The sequence below is a fragment of the Piliocolobus tephrosceles genome, chromosome 11 (genome assembly GCF_002776525.5).
Source record: "Piliocolobus tephrosceles isolate RC106 chromosome 11, ASM277652v3, whole genome shotgun sequence".
NCBI classification, from domain to species: domain Eukaryota; kingdom Metazoa; phylum Chordata; class Mammalia; order Primates; family Cercopithecidae; genus Piliocolobus; species Piliocolobus tephrosceles.
The window spans coordinates 65,937,504-65,962,839 of NC_045444.1; the positions used below are offsets into that span (position 1 = coordinate 65,937,504).

At 33.3% G+C, this 25,336-nt stretch overlaps 1 protein-coding gene across 1 annotated transcript in view; it reads right to left on the minus strand.

Moving 5' to 3' along the window:
- Nucleotides 1-400: 400 nt before the first annotated feature.
- CWC22 (CWC22 spliceosome associated protein homolog) overlaps nucleotides 401-25,336 on the minus strand; it is a 61,408-nt gene continuing 36,472 nt past the window's right edge. Inside the window, exons 12-20 of the mRNA XM_023212354.1 lie at nucleotides 21,199-21,303; nucleotides 19,853-19,934; nucleotides 14,653-14,713; nucleotides 10,499-10,576; nucleotides 9,751-9,903; nucleotides 7,990-8,117; nucleotides 6,364-6,465; nucleotides 6,050-6,270; nucleotides 401-1,245 (exon numbers count right to left, since the gene is read on the minus strand). Coding sequence (XP_023068122.1) covers nucleotides 662-1,245; nucleotides 6,050-6,270; nucleotides 6,364-6,465; nucleotides 7,990-8,117; nucleotides 9,751-9,903; nucleotides 10,499-10,576; nucleotides 14,653-14,713; nucleotides 19,853-19,934; nucleotides 21,199-21,303 — 1,514 coding nt within the window. The 3' untranslated portion in view covers nucleotides 401-661. The remainder of the gene's footprint in view (nucleotides 1,246-6,049; nucleotides 6,271-6,363; nucleotides 6,466-7,989; nucleotides 8,118-9,750; nucleotides 9,904-10,498; nucleotides 10,577-14,652; nucleotides 14,714-19,852; nucleotides 19,935-21,198; nucleotides 21,304-25,336) is intronic.

Here is a 25,336-nt window from a genome sequence, read left to right on the forward strand (position 1 = left end):
TCAAGGCTGAGAAAAATCACAAAGAATTTCAGTTAAATGATATCAAGGAGTCCAGAGAGAAGAAATATTTCCTGTGAGAGAAGTTCTAATTATAAATAACTGTGTATTGGTTTAAAGACTAACATACACCTAGCTTTACCAACACTTGTGAAAAAAATTACACATTACATACTTTGTTCAAAGCCTAATATGAAAATTGTAATAAATCCTCTACTTAAAAAAAAAAGGTGACCACCTGAAAAATATTCATAATATCTCATTAACAAAGCAAAAATGTTAAACTGAAAAGGTTCACCTGTTTTGGTCTTCAGTTACAAACAAAAAAGCACTGATAATTCACTATAACAGCTTCTTAAACAATTCAAAAAAATATTTTGTCAATTGAAAAAACATCGCTGAATCAATGAGCATTTGATCATTTTATTCATAAAATATAAGCAAGACTTACATCCCTTTCTGGTGAATCTTTTCAAATAATTTTATGTACAGGGCCTTGAGATGTATCAATTATAAAACATATTAAAATGAAAACATTTTTTAAATTTACAAATACAAACCGGTACTTTATACAAGAATTCTCTATAAAGTTTGTCAATCAAAGTAAAAAATAATTTGTTTCAACTGAATATAAGGCATGTCCAGTTTATGTCATTTTGTAGAATTATTTTTGTTTTGTTGGAGACTTTTCTCTTCGCCGGTCCTGATTTTTCTTTGATTCTCTGGATTGTTCAGAGTATCTGCTAGATTTTTCCCATCGTCTCTCCGCACCATTTTGATATCTATCTTCATCACTTCTCGAGTCTGAGTGCTTTCTATTCATTTCCCTTGACTTTGATCTATCTTTTCTTCTGAAATTTTCACTGTCTTTATTTCGGTATCTATGCTTCTCATTTTCGGAAAAAGAATTTCTTCTCTCTCCTCTCTTCTTTTTGGGATCACCATGCTTATTTTCTAATTCTCTATGCATTTCTTGGTCTCTGTCATTCACAACTCTATTGTAGTTATTTCGTTCAGAAGGAACATCTTTGTCTGATGTGTACGTTGTTATAGGATCTCTCCAATTTGAATCTCTTGAAGTGTGATCTCTGTGTTTTTCTGACCTTTCTCTCTCAGTCCTTGTTTCCTGGTGCCTGTGTTCCTGTCTTCTTTCTTTTTGTTTCCTATCATTTGTTTGCTGGTTTCTGATTAATTTATCTACTTCTTTACTTCTGGTCTTTCCATGTCCCTTCTTTCTTACATCATTAGCTGCATGTGTAAAATAAAAGACAGTTAGCTTTTATTTCAGTCTTAATTTCATAATTATAACAATCACATTTACCGATACACTGTAGATTTATTAACTCAGATAAACCAGATGCAAAGCCAAATTGATTGAATAGAAAGTCTGATGACACAGGGTCTTACCAAACGCTTACTTTTTTTTTTTTTTTTTGAGACAGTTTTGCTCTTGTTGCCCAGGCTGGAGTGCAATGGCGCAATCTCGGCTCACCACAACCTCTGCCTCCTGGGTTCAAGCGATTCTCTTGCCTCAGCCTCCCGAATAGCTGGGATTACAGGTATCTGCCACCATGTCTGGCTAATTTTTGTATTTTTAGTAGAGACAGGGTTTCTCCACGTTGGTCAGGCTGGTCTCGAACTCCCAACCTCAGGTGATCTGCCCACCTCGGCCTTATAAGAATATACAACATTTCAATCCAGGTGTAGTGGCTCATGCCTGTAATCCCAGCACATTGGGAAGCAGAGTGGGTGGGGGACAGATTGCTTGAGCCCAGAAGTTGGAGACCAGTTTGGGTAACAGAGTGAAACCCCTTCTCTACAAAAAATTCAAAAATTAGCCAGCTGTGGTGGCATGAGCCTGTAGTCTCAGCTACTCAGGAGCCTGAGGTGGGAGGCTCAACTGAGCCTGGGAGGCAAAGGTTGCAGTAAGCCAAGAATGCACTACTGCACTCCAGCCTGGGTAACAAAGTGGGACTCTGTCACAAAAAAAAAAAAAAAAAAAAAAAAAAAGGGGAAGGGGAGGGAGGAAGGGGAATATATAGTATCTCAACATGTGTTTTGATTTTTAGATTTAAGACAGTAAACAGAAATTTTATAGCAAATGTAAAAATTTTAGAAAAAACTCAAATGGTACATTTCTACTTATCAAATTTAATTCAAAAACTGAAATTCCAGCCCATAGTGTGTTATTCATAGGAATATTATGTCAGATCAAAATACAATGATCACCCAAACTAGCATTCACTCCCTAAACATACGAGGAGTAGAACAACTGGGTTTGCTCAACAGCATGAATATGTATTTCTCAATGAAAGGCCTCTTCCTGCAAAAACAATAGTTCTCCCCTCTGGTTACCAGAGAGGCACTAACTGTACCAACAAGAGCAGACACGTTAAGATTTACAGTCATAGGCTTTATTAGAGCCACAAAGGCTTAATTTCTCAAGAAACTCTTCTGAAAAGACCTCGAACAATTTGATTTTGCTGATATAATCACAACTATAAATACAAAATGGTTATACTGAAATAACTTACCACTTTAAGCAATACAACAAATTTAATCAGTTTATGTTATTTAATTTGGGTGCATAAATCAAAGATGCTAACAAAAATTTCTGTCAAATTCATACATATGCAAGAAAGAGAAAATATGATAGAAAAGTGCCTCCTGTCACCCTAACTCTACCTAAATCTCACTGTACCAGCCTCTATTTCTTCCACTAAATGCCTATCTTTGGCACATGGTACAGTCAGTTGGTTTGCCACTAAGGACCTATTTCTCTGGTTCCTATCAAACAGCTCAGCTGAGTTGCAGCTACCCAAGCAGAAACCATCTGGCTCTGTGCTAAACCAATGTCCCCCTGATTCTACTGTACACCACTGTCAGGCTTTACTGATATTAAAACCCAGTCATATCACAACAGGCAATCTCTTCTCCATTTGCTATGTTTGCATTACAGTTTCCCAATTTTGGGGCAGTTCATACTGCTTTTATGCTATTTAATATTTTATTAATAAAACAAAGTTCTCTACTGAAATTGTATGAGAAGGCAAATTAATTTTGAATCAGCAAGCTTCCTTATTGCAGCAATTCATGCTGTGTTGTCATCTGTTCTCAAAATGGATACCATGAAATAACAAATTCTGTAGAATATAAAATAGTGAATGTTAAATGAACAATGTTTATATACTTCAATTCAAGAATAAAAGTTCCTGTAAGCAAACAATCTTTCTCTGATAATATAAAAAACAGCCCCACAATTCTGGATGTCACACAGTATGTAAAACACTGTGAAACATAACAAGCCATGGAACAAAGGTGTAAAGACTAGCCTTTCAACTTCAGGCTACAGAGGAAAGTATTGATGCCACATTTGATGAAATACTGCAGCCAAACAAAACAAAATGAGAAATGACATGCATGTAGGATAAGCAGACAATCCCTTATTTGGACCAAGATACTGCAATGAAAGAAAGTAGAGCTGACCTTGGATAAAACAACACAGATCTTTTCAGAAACTGTGAACCAGATCAAACTTTGAAAACATATTTTACTACAGCATTTCCACTTCCAGGTAGGATAGAGAAGACTGTGGCAAACCTGTGCACCTGCTGAAAATAACTAGAAATGCCAGATACAATTTTAAAATGTTCCATTGAAAAACATTGAAAAGCACCCAAAAATCAGTTGAAGGAACTCCTAATTGCCAAAGCTAAGATGATATGAACAAAATAAATGACAGTATTGGACTTTTCCCACAGGATAAGATAAATAGCCATGAGTCTATATTGATACACACAGCTGACTAAATAAATAAATGAGGGAAGAGGGACAATGCTTTCTTACAGAAGAAATTCAATTACTAGATGTAGAAGAAAACAGACAAATAAAAAATCACCATTAGGAAAATACCATAGTAAAAATAAGTGTTTCAGACAAGATCCAAAGATGGATGTTAAAATTGGTGAGTAAAAGCTGGAGGAAAAAGAGATTTCCATAGTATCAAGTCATCTCCCTACAAGATATTTTCACAGAGAAAAATAGTTTTCCTGAAGACATCCAGTGAACACCACCTTACTCAAGTGATCAAGGTTGCCACCCAAAATAAAATTATGAACCTGCTGATAAGATGCACTAAGAACAACATATTCTTTCCAGTGTATGCTTGCCAAAAATGTCCAATCTCATTCTAATAATGAGAAAACATTAGACAAAACTCCACACTGAGGGACGGGTTACAAAATAAGTGAACAGAGGACTTCAAAAGTGTTAAGGCTATTAAGAATAAGGAAAGTCCAAGAGGAACCATCATAGAATAAGAGAAAACTGAAAATACAATTAAATGCAAGCAGAATCCTGAAAGAAGGAAAAGGACATTAGTGGAAAAACTGGTTTTCAAATCATATCTGTAGTCTAGTCAATAATGCTGTTCCAATGTTAATTTCCTAGTTTGATAAATGAACCAGGGTTATGTAAGATGCTACCATTAGGGGAAGTTGGATGAAGAGTATATGGAAATTCTCTGTACTGTTTTTGCAACTTTTCTAAGTCCAAAATTAGTTCAAAATAAAAGGTTAGAGTTACAAAGTAAAAAACATAAAGGCATTAGAGAGCTAGTGGAAAAACAAGGACTAGAGGGGCCAAGATGCAAGAGGAGGCCGAAACATTGAGAAGTAAGCGATGTTCTACAGCCACTTTCTCCCTGGGAGCATCTGCCGATTCAGGGATGCTACTGAGGGACAGAAAGACACTAGAGCTCTGGTAGCCCTGCAGGGCCAGGCAGACAAGAATGGGACTGGTTACTTGCAATACATATATGTACAAAAGATATCATATCTAGAATACATAAAGAAAACCTATAAATCAACAGAAAAAATAACTTAATTAAAAAAAAATTGTTAAAATACTTGAGCAGTCACTTGACAACAAAAATCCAAATGGCCAATAATGTATAAAAACTAATGAAGTTAAACACTTCATTAGTTGAATTGCAAATTAAAACTAAAACAATGCAGTACCATCACACATCCACCAGAATGGCTGAAATGAAAAAGATGGTCAATGTGAAGTACTAATGAGGATAGGAGCTACTGAAACATGGCCGGTGGGAGTGTAAATTGGAATAGCCAGTTGGAAAACTGACAGTATTCACTAATGCTAAATATATGCACATTTTAGGACACAGTGACTCCACCTATAAGTACATACTCAGTGGAAATGTGAAATAAATAAGGTCATCAAAAGATATGTACAAGAACATACATGGAAATATCACTTGTAAATCTAAAGTCTGTTGAGTAAAAATGATAAATATATATTGTGGTATATTCACATAGTAGAAAACTACACAGCAATATGAATGAATTAACTATAACTAAATGCAGTAATGCACCTAAATCTCACAAACATAATGGTAAAAAAAAAAAAAAAAAAAAAGCCAGACATAAAAAAGGAGTCTATAAATACATAATGCTAAAGGTAACAACAGGTAAAATTAATTTATGAAATTACAAATCAGAATAGTAGCTGCCATGAGGATGGAAGGAGTAGTAACTGGGAGAGGAAATGCAGAGAACTTCTGGGGTACCGGTATATCTTGAGCTGTGTGCTAGCTCTGCAGATGTGTTCCCTCTATAAAAATTCATATAGTATCTGAGGTCCACACTGAATGTATATGTCAATTACAAACAGAAAGCTTTAATATTAAAAGTAAAACACTAACATTTATTTAAAATAAAAACACCAGGATAGCTCCTATAAACTAGATTACAAACATTATGAATGGATGTTTCATATCAGTCATCACTCAGATAAGTATTTGCCAATGAAATACTTTCATTTCTATTAGGAGGATTGCAAAAGGTAATCCCAGCATTATAAATGTCGTACTACAGACTGCAACAATGATAGATGGGACCATTTATATTAATTGTGGCTTTTAAACAACTGATCTCTAAAACAAATAAGCAATCAAATTATTTTCTTCCTTTATAAATATCAGCAATGTATTTATTAGAAAAGAGCAAGCCAAATTACAAATGAGCTTCAATACCTGAGGCAGAGCTATGACTACTGATAGATGAAGAGTCGCTCTCTTCACTGGAAGACTCTGAACTGCTATCACTGCTGTCAGAATCAGAGTTAGATGAGTCAGACTCTGAAGAGGCGGACGCCGAAGAGGAAGAGGATGGCGAGGATTTATTTTGCTCAACATCTGGTTTCTGTGCCACGATGACTTTTGGTGTATTTTTGAGATGTTCACGCAGTTCATCCCTAATTTAAAATATAATCTGTTAGATTCTATTTCAAAGACAATTATGAGATAATTTTATAATCTGAAAATAAAATTCTGAGAACAATCCTTACGTTAAACCTCCAAGACCTATAGAAGTAAAGAAGTTGATGGCAAACCGAGTGTTTCTTGGATTATCTCGGGGTAATAATCCTTCAAAGAATGGCTGTAGAGTTCTAAAAAAGAAAAAAATAAAAGAGAACAGATTGCTTAAAGATAAAAAGGCAAAATCCTTAGTCATTTTTCAGATTTTTGATATATTAAATTACTAAATGAAATAAAACCAAGTAACTAGTTGATGTCACTTATTAGGTTAGGCTACGTGCTATCTAAATGAAATGAGTAGGGTCAAGTAATAATGTACCGAACTTGATTTCCATCATTATACAATGCAGGGGATGTTTAAAAAACCTTTTTTACACACACAAAGAAAAATACATACACATATATACACGTATGAATATATAGTACATATATATACACACATATGTATATAAAGTGTATGTACAAAATATGTTAAAAACCTCCTCTGTTGTATGTACACATATACACACATATGTAGAACTGTGCAGAGTACTGGGGGAGAGGTGAAAGTAGTCAACAAAAGGGAGAAATCAAGGATGAAGATCATATAATTAAGTATCTATGGACTGAGACAACAGAAAGACACTAACAAAACAAGGTGGTTTTGGACATTTGGTTTTCAGCAACACACTGAATAACTACTCAGTGGAGTCAGAAAAAACTTTCCATAGAAAAAGGTAAAATATAAAAAAGATGATTAAGAGCTTGCCAGATAGATCAAGAAGACAGGGAAATGCCAACAGTGGAAACCGAGGTAAGCAAGCATGAAAGAGCTAAATGTGTTTCACAAACTTGGCAATGTTGGTGTGGCTGGAGTACAGCTTGCTGAAGAGAGAGAAGATGAACCTGGTCAAGTAGACAGGGACCAAATAAGTAAGTATATGAAGCCAAGAGAAGTGGACGAAATAGTCCAGAGACAGTGTGTGGAACTCAGGAACACTGAAGAGGCAGGCTGAGGAGGAGACAGAGAGAGGAAGTGAGAAGAAAGTGTGGAGCCACAGTGAGCAGGTGGTCAACTGCATAAGTGAGGCAGAGAAGCAAAGAGGCATGCAGCCTGAGAAAGACAACTGAATATGGCAGGTGGTCACTGAGAAATCTGAAAAGATGATTTCAGTAGTGTCAATGGAGTAGAAGTCAATCTAAGTGGCAATCTGAATAAATAGGAAATAAGAAAGGTGAGAGAGGATTACCTAAGAGTCCTGAAATAAGGCTCTAGTTCCATGTAATAGACTTGAAAAATTATTAATAGATGAAATATATATTCAAAATTGTCCACTGATAATATTAGTTATCATTCTAAGGCTTAAAATTAGGGTAAAAAGAAAATAAAATTATAAATATCACTGGAAGATTCTAGTGAGCATACAAAAATAATTCTGTATTTTCTAAGAAAATGTAAAAGGGCATTAATTTGAACTCCATTTAAACTAAAAACCACCACTAAAAGTTGCACGTTGTCCTGTGAGACATAACATGAGATTCATAGTGATTAATGGATGAATAAAGTCCTAGGGGGCTTAGTACTTGTTTTTACAATCTTGGATGCGCTTATGTCTGCTACAATGGGAGAAAACCAGAGGTCAATAAGAATACAAAGTGCTTAATGGCAAACTTACTCATCCTTTAATCTTGCATTAAGTTTAGGAAGACCCATGTATTCACACAGTTCCTGGAAAAATATTTTGACAAAAATTCTACTGGATGATGTAGTGGTTTCTTCACTCAGTTTTATACATTCAAGAACCTGAAAATTAAAGTTTAAAAAGACAAGTATATTTAAATTTATAAAAGACAGGACAGAGTGACCAATATTTGTAGGTTTAAGTGTTTCTCAAAATTACTATTTATTCCCATCTTCAACCAGAGTTCTCTCTGAATATCTCCCCTTATGCTGATACAAAGTTTAAAACTTCTCTATACTAACTTTCAAAATGTTAAGATGCTACAGAAATAGATTTCATTCTCTGTTTTGAGTAATGTGCTTTTTATAGCAGGGAAGATATCCTCTCTTGAGCATATAATGGTAAAGATTATTAGCTCCTATACCTTACTCATCAAAATGTGGTGTATATGAGGGTTTGGGGCAAAATGCCACTTAGCACATTAGACTACAATTTTGTTTACCACACATAATATATGATTAAAAAAAAAAGACAAAGTATGATGGTTTATTCTGAATATTAAGACTGTGGCTTAAAAACTGAAATGCCTAAAGAAATATTTTTAGGGCAAATAAAAATAAAAGTAACCTACAGTTTTTATGGGTTATGTGTTCGGGGGGCCCATTAGTTAATTGTTTAAAATTCTCATTTCATTTTCTCAAAGAGGGGAAAAAAGAAGTCAAAAATTATTACAATTAGTCTCCTAGGTTAGATTACAAATGCCTATTAATGCAGCTGGACATACTTGGTACTTAAAGTACTATAAAAATCTAACCAATTTTTGTAAGTTTGAGATATTGCTTCATTCTACCATTAGTACGATGGCATTCTACCATTAGTAGGATGGCATTCTACAAGATAATCCTGTTCTTTCCTACTGCCTCCTGGATGTAATTTCTCCTCTCCTCTTCTCTTCTCTTTCTTTCCTTCTATTCCTTTAGCAATTTTGCTTTTCTTAGAATCTAAGCCTTTTTATTTTGTATCATTGCTATGGGCATATCTTACTTCTGATCTTACACAGTAACCCTCTTGAAAGGAGGGGCCATGTATAATTCACTTTGAATACCCAGCACCTCTCTCAATGACAGTATATAAGTGGTGGCTAACTAACAGTGGTTGAATAACAGCTGTAAAATAAATGCCAACTTAATGAAAGCATTTTAAATTTCAATCCAGTGCACATTTCCCCATCAACAATGTATCTTTCTTTCTTCTATGACTATAGGATATCCTCTCTATAGCTTACCCAACTTCAATGTCTGCTAAAAAGAACATATCCTTCTAGGACAATCATTTTCCTTAAACCCAACAAGAGGATCCATGGAGAGTTATTCCTTCAGGAATCAAGGGAGAGTAATTCAGAGACACATTTACACCAAAATAGTGGCATATGTGGATGTGAGTGTGCATGCATGTGTGTGCACACAGAGCACACGAAAATCTGCAATATTTTTCCTGAAGACACTCCTAGCCATCATATTGAAACACTGTCATGTTTGGACGGTTAATATAATACAAAGACAGTATTTCTCGTATATTACTTACCTAGCTTTCTGATTCCTTATTGCATGAAGATAATCTCAGAGACAGCAGTTCTACACATTTCATTTTAAAGCACATTTCATAATAGGATAAATAGAGCTAGCTTATACCAAAATCTATTTGAGAATAATGGGGAATTAGGAAGGAAGTATAAATCTTGACCCATGTACTTACACTCCATGGAAGTGAATCGGTGTATAAAAGGTGAGCAAACATCTTAGCAACATTTCTCAATTTGTTTGTTTCCAAGCGATGGATGGTATCATACTGTTCTTTGAATATACTTTCAAAGGATTCCATGTACTCTTTCTTCAGCATGCAAAATCGCTAATAAATAAAAAATCAGTACCATTAAAAATCGAATGTTAACACAATTATGAGCATATTAAATCCTAAATTTACTGAATCAAAACTTAATACGTTTTATATTTTCAAAGAGCATATATCACTAAATCCTTTTGTGTCATTTGATGCTCAAAACAGAAGTTAATATATATGGTTTCTAATTACCTGAGATTTACATGTTAAAACAAAATCATACATATAGTTGATCACACGTGGGTAGAGCTTAAAGAAATATTGTAGGTCATGCTTTAATTGTGCTGCCTGAACATGTACTTGACTTTAGAAACTGCTTTGAGATTTTGAAAAGACAGCATTTAATTGTTCTCTATTGGGAAATTGTTACAAAGCATGGAAAATTCCAAAGAGTTCTGGAAAAGTGATATGCAAAGTTAAAGCACTGCAAAAATGAAGTAGAAAAAGAGGAAGGTGAAGACAGTGGGAAACCTGAGGAAGGAGAGAATAATTTGCTTTTAGCAAAAATGGTAATATGTTGTTATATGAGGCCAGATCATAAAGCAGAAATAATTAATTTACAATACTTGTTTTAAGAATTCCCTTAGTAGATGCTGGAACTCACCCCAGCTAATAAGCCAAAAAATTTTTCATATGTCCTCTGTTGGGCACAGCAATCAAGTATCATGTTGCAGAGTTCTTTCTATTTGGGAAAAAAAATACATTAATGATTCAAAACACAAAGACACTAAATACTACAAAATTTGCTAGTATGATAGTGACTGCCTGCATTTTTAAATAAGGGTTTAAAACACTTCAAAAACTTTGCAAATAAAATAAAAACCTCAATCTATGTTAAACTCATAATTTTTTAAAGCCTTGGGTCCGGCTGACAGTCATTTATGCTTCCACAGTCATTATGCTAATTATATTAATTATAAAATTCTAAATTCATGATAAGTATGAACCATATCAAGAAAACCTAGTATAGGAAACAGACATATAAGGGAGAAATATAATACACTGCATTCTTAAAGGATTCTATGCAGAATTCTTTTAAATATAGACTCACCAACACAACATTTAACAATTCAGTTACATATGTCCCAAGGATATAAACTCAATTGCTAAGGAATATATTCAGTATGGAAAAGGCAGACCATTATTAGTCTTTACAGAGGCATAAGTGGGTACAACTTCAACCTTAACATAAACGACCCTTTGGTTGATAAAGAAACATCAAAAAACACCTCTGTGGATGAATTTTCTCACCTCAAAATAAATGTTATTCACATAGACCTATCTATATGGATCTATATGAATAAATGGAATCACTCCACACCTACTAGTATATTGTTCCAATTAGCTATTCAGGTGCCATGTAAACCTCTCTGAAAATTCTGTTAAACTAATGGATAAATCCCCAGTAAAGAAATACTATCACCAGAGATGATTTCTAATTAACAAATTAGTTTTTAAATTAATATATTAATTCCTGAAATAATTCAAATGAAATATATATTGATTATAGCATGTCATAGATGAAAAAACTCAGCAACATAAGGTGAAGAGACAAAACGAAAAAAGGTATGAATTCATCTGATTAGTGTAATCTCTTTCTATAAAGATTTATCAGAAACTTAAAACAATTTTCCAAATAGAGTAATATACTTGCTCTATACAAACAGAAAGCAAGCCTATAAAAACGTGTTGCTTTTTAATTTTGACCTTTATATTTTCAATTAACAATTTTGACATTTTGTCTTATTTACTAACACAGGATACTACCTAAGTAAAAATAGTAAATATTTTTAAAAATTATATCATTAAGTATTTACTGCATATATCTATGTTAACAGGACGTGTCAGAGACTCCAGAGGAGGACTTAAGGCAAGAAGTAGGAAGGGAATCTTGGAGAAGCACAGAACAGATACTCTAGAATTGTGCTGTCCAACATGGTAGCCGCTAGCCATTATGGCTAATGGCTATTTAAATTCAAATTATGTTAAATTATACATAAAATTAAAATTTTAGTTCTTCAGCCACATTATTAGTCATATTTCAAGTACTCAAAAGCCACATGTGACTAGTGGCTACTGTACTAGAAAGTGCAGAACATAAATACTTCCCATCAGTACAGGAAGTTGTACTGGACAGCACCGCTTTAGATACTGATACTTACACTCAAAGCTGAAAGGCCTCACTTTACAACATAGAGCTGGCTACTTTCAGATGCCATTATATTGTGCTATATATATATATATATATGTAAAAAAATATTTTAAAATATGTATTATATAATATAAAAATATTATATTATATATAATTATATCATATATTATATATTAAATATCTATTATATATGAAAATATAAAATATATATAAAAATAAAGATAAGTCTCAAGTTATCTCAACTAAATGTTTATAAATGTGTAAGTTCTGAAAAGCTGTACATACTTTATCAAAATTTCATACAGTACAAAAAACTAAAAAAATAAGGTTTTTCTAAATTCTACCAAATTATGGTAACTTCATATATGAAAATTCACTTTCAACTTTTTTTTAACCAACATCATATTTTGTAATATAACAGTTAATCAGGTTTTAAGCAACAGAGCATGATAATATGCTGATAGCACTGCTATGCACTACTTGCAAAACAAATTACCTTCTTCCCTAGACTAAATGCAATTATAAGTTATTCCCTCTAGCTTATAATAATTAAATATTTTAACATTTTAATTAAGTGTTACAGCAATTTTAGGAGTCTTTTGAGTGCATGAAAATAAATGCACTAAGATGCTTTTCCAAATATTATCAAAACACACTGAGGTTATTTCTGGAATAACTATCTTCTCGATTAATATTAATACAATTTATAATGGCTTAATTATCTTCCTCAAATAACATGACAAGATCATACAGTAATTTCAGTGACAATTACAATTGTAAAGGTTTTAATGTATTAATTTATTTCCTTCCAGCGATGGCATATCAAGTGAGGCCAGCATACAAACAAGCACACTATTACTAATATACCAGTAACAAAACTTTGAAAGGGAAAAAAAGGAATCTTTTACATTTAAAAAGATAATTTTTTCTAAAAATTCCATATCACTATATTTCAATAATTAATGTATGTTCTAGAATAAAGACTGGTAAACTTTTTCTGTAAAAGGCCAGATAATAAATATTTTAGGCTTTAGAGTCTACATGGTCTCTGTCAAAACTACTTATTCTGTGGCTGTGGTGTGAAAACAGCCATTGACAATATATCAATGAATGAATCTTTCTATATTCCAGTAACACTTTATTCATAAAAACAGGCAGCAGGCCTCCGCCACAGGCTGCCAACTTCTGTAACACATAAACATTTTTAAAGGCTAAAGACAAAGAATTTTATCTAACAGTAACTTAGCTCAGATAATCAAGAAGACCTAGAAGAACTAGAAACTGAACAGCCCATCAGAGCTGATACATTCACTCTGGCATCTGTGCCCTGTTTACCACATGTAAAGCAAAGTGAGAAAACTACAATCACAAAAACTTTGGCTCAGTTTCTAAGGATGTAATATCTCGATGGGAAGGAAGCAATATATACAATACACATTAGAGAAAAAAAAACAGAAGAAAGAGCAACTTTATCTACTTAATCTGATCTTCATTATCCTTGGCATTAGGGTTCTGATATTTTGAAAAGTGAAGTATACCAAGCTGTAAGACAGTGAGTCCCATGGGGCCAAGATGGAGCTATCTTGTGGTGTGACTTGACATATAGTATCTGCTGAATAAATTTTCATTAAAGGAATTAATGAATGAAGGCTGGGAGTGGTGGCTCATGCCTGTAATCCCACTACTTGGGAGGCCGAGGTGGGCGGATCACCTGAGGTCAGGAGTTTGAGACCAGCCTGGCCAACATGGTGAAACACCATACCATCTCTATTAAAAATACAAAAACTAGCCGGGTGTGGTAGAGGGTGCCTATAATCCCAGCTACTAGGGAGGTCGAGGCAGGAGAATTGCTTGACCCTGGGATGCAGAGGTTGCAGTGGGCTGGGATCATGCCACTGCACCCTAGCCTGGGTGACAGAGGGAGACTCTGGCTCAAAAAAAAAAAAAGAAAAAATTATATAAATTCTTCTATATCCAACTAGAGCAATGTAGTATGTGCTGTGATCTTTATCATTTCTACCGCAAAGAATGCATTAGTCGCAAGCTTGTCCAACCTGTGGCCAACAGGCTGCATGCAGTCCAGGACAGCTTTGAATAAGGCCCAACACAAATTCATAAACTTTCGTAAAACATTGTTATTTTTTTGCAATTTTTTTTTTAGCTTATCAGCTATTTTTAGTGTTAGTGTATTTTATGTGTGGCCCAAGACAATTTTTCTTCCAATGTAGCCCAGAGAAACCAAAATATTGGATACCCCTGCGCATCCAGAAGATGGACCACATAATCCATTAAAGAACAAATTTCCTACTATATTTAAGTCAAAATTTGATTTATAGGCAACTCAGAAATTCTACGTAAAGCGCAGTGTTTCAGAAACTCTCTTTTTACCATATCCCATTTGAGTAGAAAATTTAATTCCCTAGAGTGAGCAATATATCTGAAACACCCTAAGCTTTGTGTTATCTTAAAGTGATATAAAACCTACATTAAAAAATAAATATTTGGTACTGAGGTATTGCTTCAATCCACAAAACTTACCCATTAACAGCCATAAACATTTTAAAAACCAATATATGCATTTCCTAATAGAAAAAGTATTAACATACTGTTTGGCTTTCAGGAAACTCCATTTTCAGCAATTTGTGAGCACATTCTTCAAAATCTAAACTGTGGAAATGATCACAATAGGTTAAAAGCTTGCAACACAGACAGTACACTCTTACATACAAGAATCTTACTTTAATAACAGTTTTAAATCATCTTTTTGTACTGTAATTTCATATTGTTGTACTGCATATATAAGGAAAATATAGCTCTTAACTCTACAGAGAATGAAGTGCCAATACATACAACATGGATGAATCCTTGAATTATGCTAAGTGAAAGAACCCCAACACAAAAGACTACATATAGTATGATTCCATTTATACAAAATGTTCAGAAGTGACAAATCTATGGACACAGAAAGTAAATTAAATGAGTAGAAAGTGACTGCTAATAGGCTCAGGGTTTAGTTTCAAGTAATAAAAATGTTCTGGAATTAGACAACGATGATGGTTGTACAACTTTGTGAATATAATAAAACCACTTGCAGTCATGTATCACTTAATGACATGGTTATCTACTGAGAAATGCATACTTAGGAAATTTTTTCATGTGCAAACATCATAGAATGTATTTACACAAATCTAGATGGTACAACCTAATATATCTAGGCTATATGCTATGGCTGTTGCCCCTAAGCTACATCCTGTTCAGCTTGTTACTGTACTTCTGAATACTGTAGGCAACTGTTAACACAATGGTAAGTATTTATGTATCTAAACACACCTAAACATAGAAAAGGTTTAGTAAAAATATGGTATTATAATCTTACAGGACCACCATTGCCTATGTGGTCTATTGCTGACTGAAAAGTCGTTACAGCGGATGACTGCAAATGTACACTTTAAAAGGGTGAGTATCATAGCATGTGAATAAAATCTCAATCTTAAAAAGGCAAAAATAAAAATAAAAAAGAGGCATATGCAGTGAATTGTATTACTCTCTCAAACCAACCAACTTCAAGCCATAACTAATCAGATAAAAGGGTTTCTATTCTATGTGATTTTCTTCATTTTAAGAAACAAAACACATGATGTGTAAGTTTCTCTCATTTCTGCAATCATATAATGCTTATCAAATGTTTTCCCACTACAAACTGGTCACTCAAGTACGACGGTAGTATATTCTTAAGTGTCAGCAATACTTTTTCCTTCAAGCACTGGAGGATAATAACTGTACATAAAGAATTTATTAAATATTCTGACTTGATAATCCCATATTACAGGACAAATCTAAGTACTCTAAATCTGGGTAACCAGGTCCAGATCTCAGAGTGCTTCCCAATGCTCAAGGTTTTCAAGAGATCTGGCTGTTCTGTTCTACATTTAGTTGTTAAATAAATCTAAGAAAGAAAATGATCAACAACTCTATTCAAAAGCTTAGATAAAACAACAAGTAGAATGGTTAACAATGAGGACAAAGAAATAAAAGCTTTTAAAAGTAAATACTTTAAAAAATAATTGTAACTACCTAAAATTTTTAAGAAATATATTCTTATTCACAAATATATACCTAAATTAGAAACAACTGGAGGTAAAAACACCTATAGGATACTATACTGATTTAGGTTTACACATAAGATTTCAGAAGGATTTAGAGACAATCTAATTTGACTCTCATTTTTATAGATGAGAAAAATGAGACTTAGGTATTTGTATTTGAAACTTTCTCCTGGCCATATAGACCCAGAAGTAGAATTTGAACACAAGAATATTTATACTTTCTCACCCAATATTTCATAAGGCTATAATTAATACTTAATTTGAAAAGTCATTTCTCAAAATGTATATTACATGTTTAGAGAAGCCAGGAAAAGTCCTAATTAAGGCAGGAGCAAGCACAGGTCAAGTTTCCCTGCTTACATTAAAATCTCAGTGTGGAAGAATAAATGATATATTATTCTATCATAACTCTATCTACTTTTACTAGATATTACCAATTTCTTATATTTTTCTATATTGATTCCAAGAGGTGAAAGACGTTCCAGGAGCTCAGCATGACGTTAGCGCTTAATCTCTACTTTTACAAGTTAGCTTGGTTCATCTTAAAACACAGGGCATCCACATTTTATAAATACCACATGTAAAAATAATAAATATAAAATAACTTGCAAGAAAAAAATATGCTTTTACCCATTATTCATATGAACAGAATTGAAAATATCATCAGTATAGTTCAAAGAGAATTAGCAAACTCAATTTGTTAATTGTTTATTGATTCAGAAATAATGCTACTATATTTGCATTTCTGTGGAATGCCCACACCCTTACTTTTGGTAACATAAAATCATCACTAATTAATGATTATGGACTTAGTTTTGCAGTTCATCTGTATTCCTCAGCTTCTATTACTTATAGGGTTTCCTAAGCACAACAGGGTAATAATCCAGGATGGCAAAAGGCAATGAAATAAAAAAGAAACCTACCAGGAAAGAGATTATATAGCAGATAATATTAAACAGTATCTAACATTAAGATTAAAATACTAAACAGTAATTGATACATTTTAATAATCAGCAAAACCAAAAACATTTAAAACAGATGTGACTTTTTCTTTTCTAGCTTTTTAAGAAAAAGAAATTAGCACTGCAACAAAATCCTGAAATTTCTGAAAAACAATCAAGTAGTTGATGAAGAAATGTTACTACTTCCCTTTTATCTACTAAGTGAAGTATCAGGGAGAAAGTTAGCTATATGACAGTCTGTTTTCTTGTTCTCGTTTTATTTTGAAAGTATTTAATGACCTCCTACACCAAGATGGTTTTTAGGTTGTACTAATTATAAATATTAAATGAATTAAATTTTCTTGGTATTTTAGTTCTCGTCTTAGGTTACTAAACCAAATGAGTTTCAGGTTTAACACAAATTAATAGCAATTGAGGAGAGGGTAAAGAAAAAAGAAGACATTTACTGAATTACTGTCTTCTTTACATGATGCCAGATTTCAAGTTGTGTTTACACAGTTTTGTTGCTGTGTCCAATATCAGAAACTTTAAACAGGTGGGGCCGTGGTAGTCCATCTCCCTCTGATGTTACAACTTCAATAAAATAAAATCAGACTGGAATATCGTTTAAAAGCAAGAACAAACAGGAATGCTTTATTTTTAATAGCAAAGGCAATTGTGTAGTTTAATGTTTTATGCATATAAAAAAGGGTATTTAAGGAGCCATAACAGAAAGAAGACTACTGGTGAGATTAGTCAACAAAAACAAATTTAAAAAATAAAATTTCCACACAGTTCAGTTGCCAGAACTTAGTTTTCGTTCACAAGATTTTCAAAAGCGGACCGTTTAAGATACCCTCATAGCCACCTGGCTTGATGATTACATCCTATTTCTGATTTTTTAGCCTGGTATATAATAAACATAAACCTCTCCTTAAGATAATCACTGTTGATATATTAACATATTATTTCTAGAATCTGCCTATTTTGACAGCTAAGAAAATACTACAAGCACAATTCTATATAGTTATATAGTTTTTATCCCACTTAATATTACATCAGACTGTTTGTTCACATTTAAAACAACTCTCTATTAACGTAATTTTCAGTGGTGGCAGACTGGACATTTTGATTATTTGTGGTAGAAAATAAGTCTCCATTTTTATTTTTTTTGCACCAAACAATTCTGTATATAATTATATGTCCATATTTACATCTTTAGGAAATACAGTAATGAAAAACAAGGGTCAAATAGCATGAACAATAAGCCCTCGATTCATATTACATAGCAGGGTGGCTATAGCAAATAACAAAGTAGCCAGATTTTGAAGGTTGTTACCATAAAGAAATGATGAATGTTTAAAGAGATAGATATGGTAATTACCCTGATTTGATTACACAGTGTATAATCATCCTTAGGGTATAAATATGTAAAATTATTATATGCCAATTATAAATATAAATTAGCTAATTAAAATTAATAATGTTTAAAAAAAAAACAAAAAATTTCCAGAGAAAATCAACATATAGGACAGGAATTACTGCTACTAGCACGGATACCACTATGTAATAGTGGCTATTACTTGTTTTTTAATGCTTTAATTTTTCAAGTCTTTTGTGTGATTCAGAGATTATCAAGGTTATGCTTCTTTTAAATAATTATTCAAAGAGTTCCACTGTAACTCTTCAAAGTTAATGTTAACTGTAACACTTAACACAGTAAATCTGCTGCTCACAACTGATGACTGTTGGATTTCTAAAAAAGGACAAACAAATGAAAGGTCAAACCCCAAGAATATTTACCTCTGACAAAATATTTCTCACCTTTCACTTCAAGTTTATATGAAAAAATATTTAATACTTTTTATGTGAAAATAGGTAAAGGATAAAGCAAAAAAATTCCCAACCAATGTTTTGCTGTTTAACATTCCTCTATTTGAAGATAAACCTAAAGCCAAAAAATGTTCAGACTGAAAACAGATGACTCCTACTTATGAATCATTATTGCTATTACATCATACTAAATGGAAATATACTAAACCTAGTAATGAAACAAAACTGAGGAAACATTTCTCCTCCAGGGTAAAATGTAAACACTGTGCCCATTACATCAATAGGTTGATTCACATACAAAGTACCAGATGTACTAAGATTTAACACCCTCGTTTATTTCTCTTCAAAACCAAATTCACAGCCTTCAAAGGGAATAGGTTTTGTTTTCAAGACATCACATCACACTGCTTCTTACTTAGCATTACTTCAAAGAGTCCTCAAAATCTTCCTAAGTCTAATTCCTATTTCTGTTCATACTCATTTGCATCTGCAGAGCAAATCACTGTCCAACAGTCTTTGCAACAGTGCTTCTTTGCCTAGAATCAGAACTAGAAACCAAATTTTTAAAATGTTAAATATTAAATTTTCATTATACAATTAGGTACTCTGCTATCTTGTAAACCAGAATTATTTTCAGGTTTTTATTAGTGGCACTTAACTATAAGAAATGATATAGCTAAAAACCCATTTAATTACATAACGCAATTAGACCTTCCAATTAAGTAAAGACAATTTGCCTATAAAGCAAAGAACCAACAGAAGGGTACCATGAGCTTGGGCATGGGATGGGGGAGAGAGGTAGGCAGTCTACGAATGCTGAAATGGCATTCAGTTTTCTATTATGAGACCCTAAAATGAATCCCTGATCTCTTTACCCATCCCTTATCAAAAACAAAAACAGGATGAACTGAGACAAGATGCCTTACCTTGACTGAATAGCAAGATAAATTGTACGACGAAATGAGACCAGGTTAATTTCTGTTTTGTCATGAATAGTCACTTTTTGTCCTGAAAGAAACATAACAAAATTACAAAACTGCAAAAATAAATGTGAAGAATTTAAAATGTATCTCTGTATAGCATTTTCTTCAAAAATCTATTTAGAATCAATATAAATTTAATAATTATTTTTACTGTGTAAATTAGTATTTATAGAATTCAAAGTAACTATTTCAAGTTTTTTGCTATATCACAATGTTAGCTCAAAGAAGTCCAGAACCAAGCCAAGAAAACTATTTTTGTTTCTCTGTTATCTGCTCATTTAGACACTATAAAAGGCTGTACTCTTGCTGTTGTTTGGTAAAATATTATTTCTAGAGTTATAAACAATATCTTGATAATTTAGATGCACTATATAAATCATGGGTAAAAATTCAGTTTCAGAGAACACTGGATCATCACAACAGGCTGGGTGAGTCCAATATAAATACGTGTATTTGTTAAAATTTTCTCTTATTTAATGCACGAAAACTTTCCTTATAAATATTTAATAGTTTTTATTTGAACAGTATTTTCACATAAAACAAGGAAATTCTAAAGTAAACTGTAGTACATGGATAGAATTTTAATTAAAAAAGTTGGAAAAAATTAAACTTATTTTTACAAAATATGTTAAAGAAGAACAATTATACTGTAAGACAGAAGTATTTATTATACCCTAAAAGGCAAATGTATACTTTTAATATCTTCACACATGCAATACATGCAAATAATGACCAGTTTATGTATGTTCTGATGTATTAACTGTGCCTTAACCAAAGTAAAGTTCTGAGCTTATTTCTGTGAAATAATGTAATCAAAGCTGAAGAGGAAGAACATACTACTTCTGTGTAAATATAGCTTTTGGCCTCTTCATTCTATTTTGCCAAAATGAACAGCAAATATGCAGTCATTCTCATTTGTCACATTCCTGCCATGGCTACATAAATCACATGAACTCAATATGAAAACATGTTTTTCACTGTCTAGAATACAATCAAAGGCATAACATACTAAATTAAAATTGTGCTGACGTTAAAAAAAGAATTTAATACTTTTTGAGCAGTTTCTCAATCTTGGCAACACTGGCATTTTGGGCTAGATTTTACCTTGTTGCAGGGGGCAGTCTTGTGGTTTGTAGGCTATTGAACAGCAGCCCTAGTCCTCACCCACTAGATGCCATCAGCAGCCCTCCTTGCTCTCCCCAAAGATTGAGAACTATTGTTTTAGAAGATTACATTAGAATTAATTTTAGAGTATCTTATAATATTATTTGAATATGCTACATGTTTACCTTCTTCATCTTCTTCTCCCTCTTCCTCTTCTTCTTCCTCATCCTCTTCACTACTCCCAGCATCTTGGTCTGTGTTTGAGTCAGTGTCTCCCTCATCAAGAATTTCTGTAAAGTATAAAGTAAGTTTGGGAAAAAAACAATGTGCAAGTAATATACATGTATTTCATTCTAAGAAGATAATTCTCAGTTCGTTGAAATCCACTGTGGTGTAACAGTTTACTAGCCAACAAACATAACCACCAAGCGTTGTGTTATTGCCTAGGTGGTCAAAAAGCATTATAACTGATTTGACTAGAGAGAGCTGTATCACTTTTCTGCCACATAAAAAGTGCCCATGAAACAAGGAGATGAGAAAAACAAAGAAAAAGTAGATGAAGGTTTTTGAAAATAACAAGAGCACTGGAAAAATATTAGGAATAGAAGCTAGCATATGGGAGTCAAAATATTGTTTCATCATCAGAAAGAAGACAGTCCATTATAAAAAGTTAAGGCTAGATACAGAAAACAAGAATTTAGGCTAAGAATGTACTTGGAAAGACAAAGAAGCGAGAGAAAATAATTGCATAACTTAGTGTTCACTTGAAATAAATAGTAATGAGATTTTTATTAAAATATATACCTACTAAATTGAATATTACAATAAATTCAAAGACTTTTCATATATAAAACAGAAACAGAAGTTTAAAAGCCTTTAAGACAACTGGTAAGACAAGCAATGTATTAGATTATCACTTTTAAAAATACAAATGATATATTCAGAACTGGATGAAAATAGTGATGTATATGAGACTACATAAGGCCAATCATTATGTTAAAAGCAAACAAATGACAAAAACTAAAATTATATTTTGCCCAATGGTGCTCTGTTAGCCTGATAAAAGATTTTGCAAACTGGACCAACTCTTTACTTTTGCATTTCTATTATAATCAGAGGGCTTTTAATACAAAGTTCTGGGATCAATTCACTTTAAGAAAAATTCTAATTTCTTTATATTTAACTAAGCAGTATAAATCAGGAGACACATAACGAAAGTTAGCAGAGAATTTCACATTATGAGAAACAAATCACTTTACAAAAATGAGGAGCAGTCATTCTGCCCTTATCTGACATATAAATCTCAAGAATATTTTGAACAAATGTGAATTCAAGAGATAATCTAAAGTATCTAGTTTATTACTATGTAACATGGCTTCAACAGACTTTTAAAACAAGAAACTATTTAGTATTCAATAGTAGGAAGACAGGCACTCCTGCTGTCTTCCCAAATGCTGTTAAGATCTGAAACACAAGTGCACCTGGGTCAGTCGAAGGTGCTAATTACTAAAGCTGTGCCCACTTCCTGCTGGGGCCCTTTTTCTATGCCAGCTCTAGAAGAATGTTTTATAAAACAATGAAGGTGAAATGAATTGTCTAATCATTTACATCATCCTTTTCTCATCTCTCCACTTTAGACTCTACTTACTAGAATCACTTAGGCAAGGACAACTGGATTTCATTAACTGAATAAAGTAATGGTTTCAAAGCATGGTCTAGGAGTCCATGCGGGATCACTGAGACCTGTCAGGTGGTCTGTGAGGTCAAAACTATTTTCATAATAATACCAAGACAGTATCTGCCCTTTCACTGTGCTGATATCTGTGATAATGATCCAAAAGCAATGGAGGTTAAAACTTCTGTAACCCAAGGCATCAAACTTCACTAGTAATCAATGTATTCTTTACTGCCACCCTCTTGAAGTAGAAAGCCAGTTTCATCTGAGAATGTCCTTGATGAATTTTATCAAATCTCAGCCCTGAATATAGGCCTTTCTCCTAATCTGAGTGATGAAATATAAAGTTCATATATATAGCCCTTCTGTTAAAGACAGATATACAATGGTGACAGTTATGTTAAGGAAAACCACTTGTGTGACTGTTTGCTTTGCAAGATGAATTAGCTATTTTTTTCATTTTTACTTGAAAAAAATGGCCAACTAACTACAGTTGTTAGATATTTGGCCAACAATTTCTCAAATGCAAACAAACTGAGACTGTCACTTTGGGGAAAACAACTAACAATATCTACGACGATGATAACATTAGGGCTTTCAAGAATTCTGAAAAACCTATATCCATCTCTGCGAGCTTGAGAGCTCCCCAATACTTAGATTTTTTGGACGAGAGCGGTGGTGATATTATTATTTTTTTTTTTTGAATGCAAATTATCTGGTATTGGTTTCTTTCTTTTTTTTTTTTTTTATACTTTAAGTTCTAGGGTACATGTGCATAACGTGCAGGTTACATATGTATACATGTGCCATGTTGGTGTGCTGCACCCATCAACTCGTCAGCACCCATCAATTCATCATTTATATCAGGTATAACTCCCCAATGCAATCCCTCCCCCCTCCCCCCTCCCCATGATAGGCCCCAGTGTGTGATGTTCCACTTCCCGAGTCCAAGTGAGCTCATTGTTCAGTTCCCACCTATGAGTGGGAACATGCGGTGTTTGGTTTTCTCTTCTTGTGATAATTTGCTAAGAATGATGGTTTCCAGCTGCATGTGCTATCTAGATATTATATCAACATGTTAATTTGATTTTGATAACATTAACGTTAACATTTAAAAGATGTGCATAACTCAGTGAATTAGTATTTTCTAAATGACTAATGCAACATTACAAAATCATGCATGAGTAAAAGATTTATTTAAAGTGACAGATAAATGGATTCTAATGCAACACTATCAAAGTTCATTGATATTGTTTCAGAATTCACACCGCAATTAATCTTAAAACTACTAGTTGTTAAATATTGGCATTTATCTGAAAAGGCTGTTAAAATACTGCTCCCTTTTTCTAATTACATATTTATCTGGGGCTAGATTTTCTTCATGTACTTCAATTAAAACAATCTACTGCAATAGATTGAATGTAGAAACAGATATGAGAGTCCAGCTGCTTCCCATTAGGCCGGACAGTAAACTGTACAAATAAAAATTTTTATAAAATATATATAAATACAAAATATATAAAACATCATTCTCACTAAATTTGTTTTGTAAAATAACAATTTTTTTTTTTTTTTTTTGAGACGGAGTCTTGCTCTGTCGCCCAGGCTGGAGTACAGTGGCATGATCTTGGCTCACTGCAACCTCCACCTCCCGGGTTCAAGCCATTCTCCTGCCTCAGCCTCCTGACTAATTGGAACTGTAGGCATGCACCACCATACCCAGCTAATTTTTATATTTTTTGTAGAGACAGGGTTTCACCATGTTGATCAAGCTACTCCCGAACTCCTGACCTCATGATCCGCCCACCTCAGCCTCCCAAAGTGCTGGAATTACAGGCGTGAGCCACCACGCCTGGCCTGTAAAATAACGATTTTCATAAAAATATGTAATTTATGTTAACATATACTAGGTTTGCTATTATTTTGAAATAATTTAATAAATATTCTTTTATATTGTTTTAACCTCTAATATAGTACATAGCAATAGATATAAAAAGAAGTTCTTTGGAGTTGTCAATAATTTTCAAGAGTGTAAAGGGATTCTGAGACCAAAGAATTTAAGAACTGCTATAATAAAATAATGTACTACTTTCCAGGCATTGGCCAATTGCCTAGACGCTAAAGAAATGGATAGAGAATTCTCTAGTTAAAGAAAGAAATCAAATCAGGTGTACACACGTATGTTTATTGCGGCACTATTCACAATAGCAAAGACTTGGAATCAACCCAAATGTCCATCAGTGACAGACTGGATTAAGAAAATGTGGCACATATACACCATGGAATACTATGCAGCCATAAAAATGGATGAGTTTGTGTCCTTTGTAGGGACATGGATGCAGCTGGAAACCATCATTCTTAGCAAACTATCACAAGAAGAGAAAACCAAACACCGCATGTTCTCACTCATAGGTGGGAACTGAACAATGAGCTCACTTGGACTCGGGAAGGGGAACATCACACACTGGGGCCTATCATGGGGAGGGGGGAGCGGGGAGGGATTGCATTGGGGAGTTATATCTGATATAAATGATGAATTGATGGGTGCTGACGAGTTGATGGGTGCAGCACACCAACATGGCACATGTATACATATGTAACAAACCTGCACGTTATGCACATGTACCCTAGAACTTAAAGTATAATAA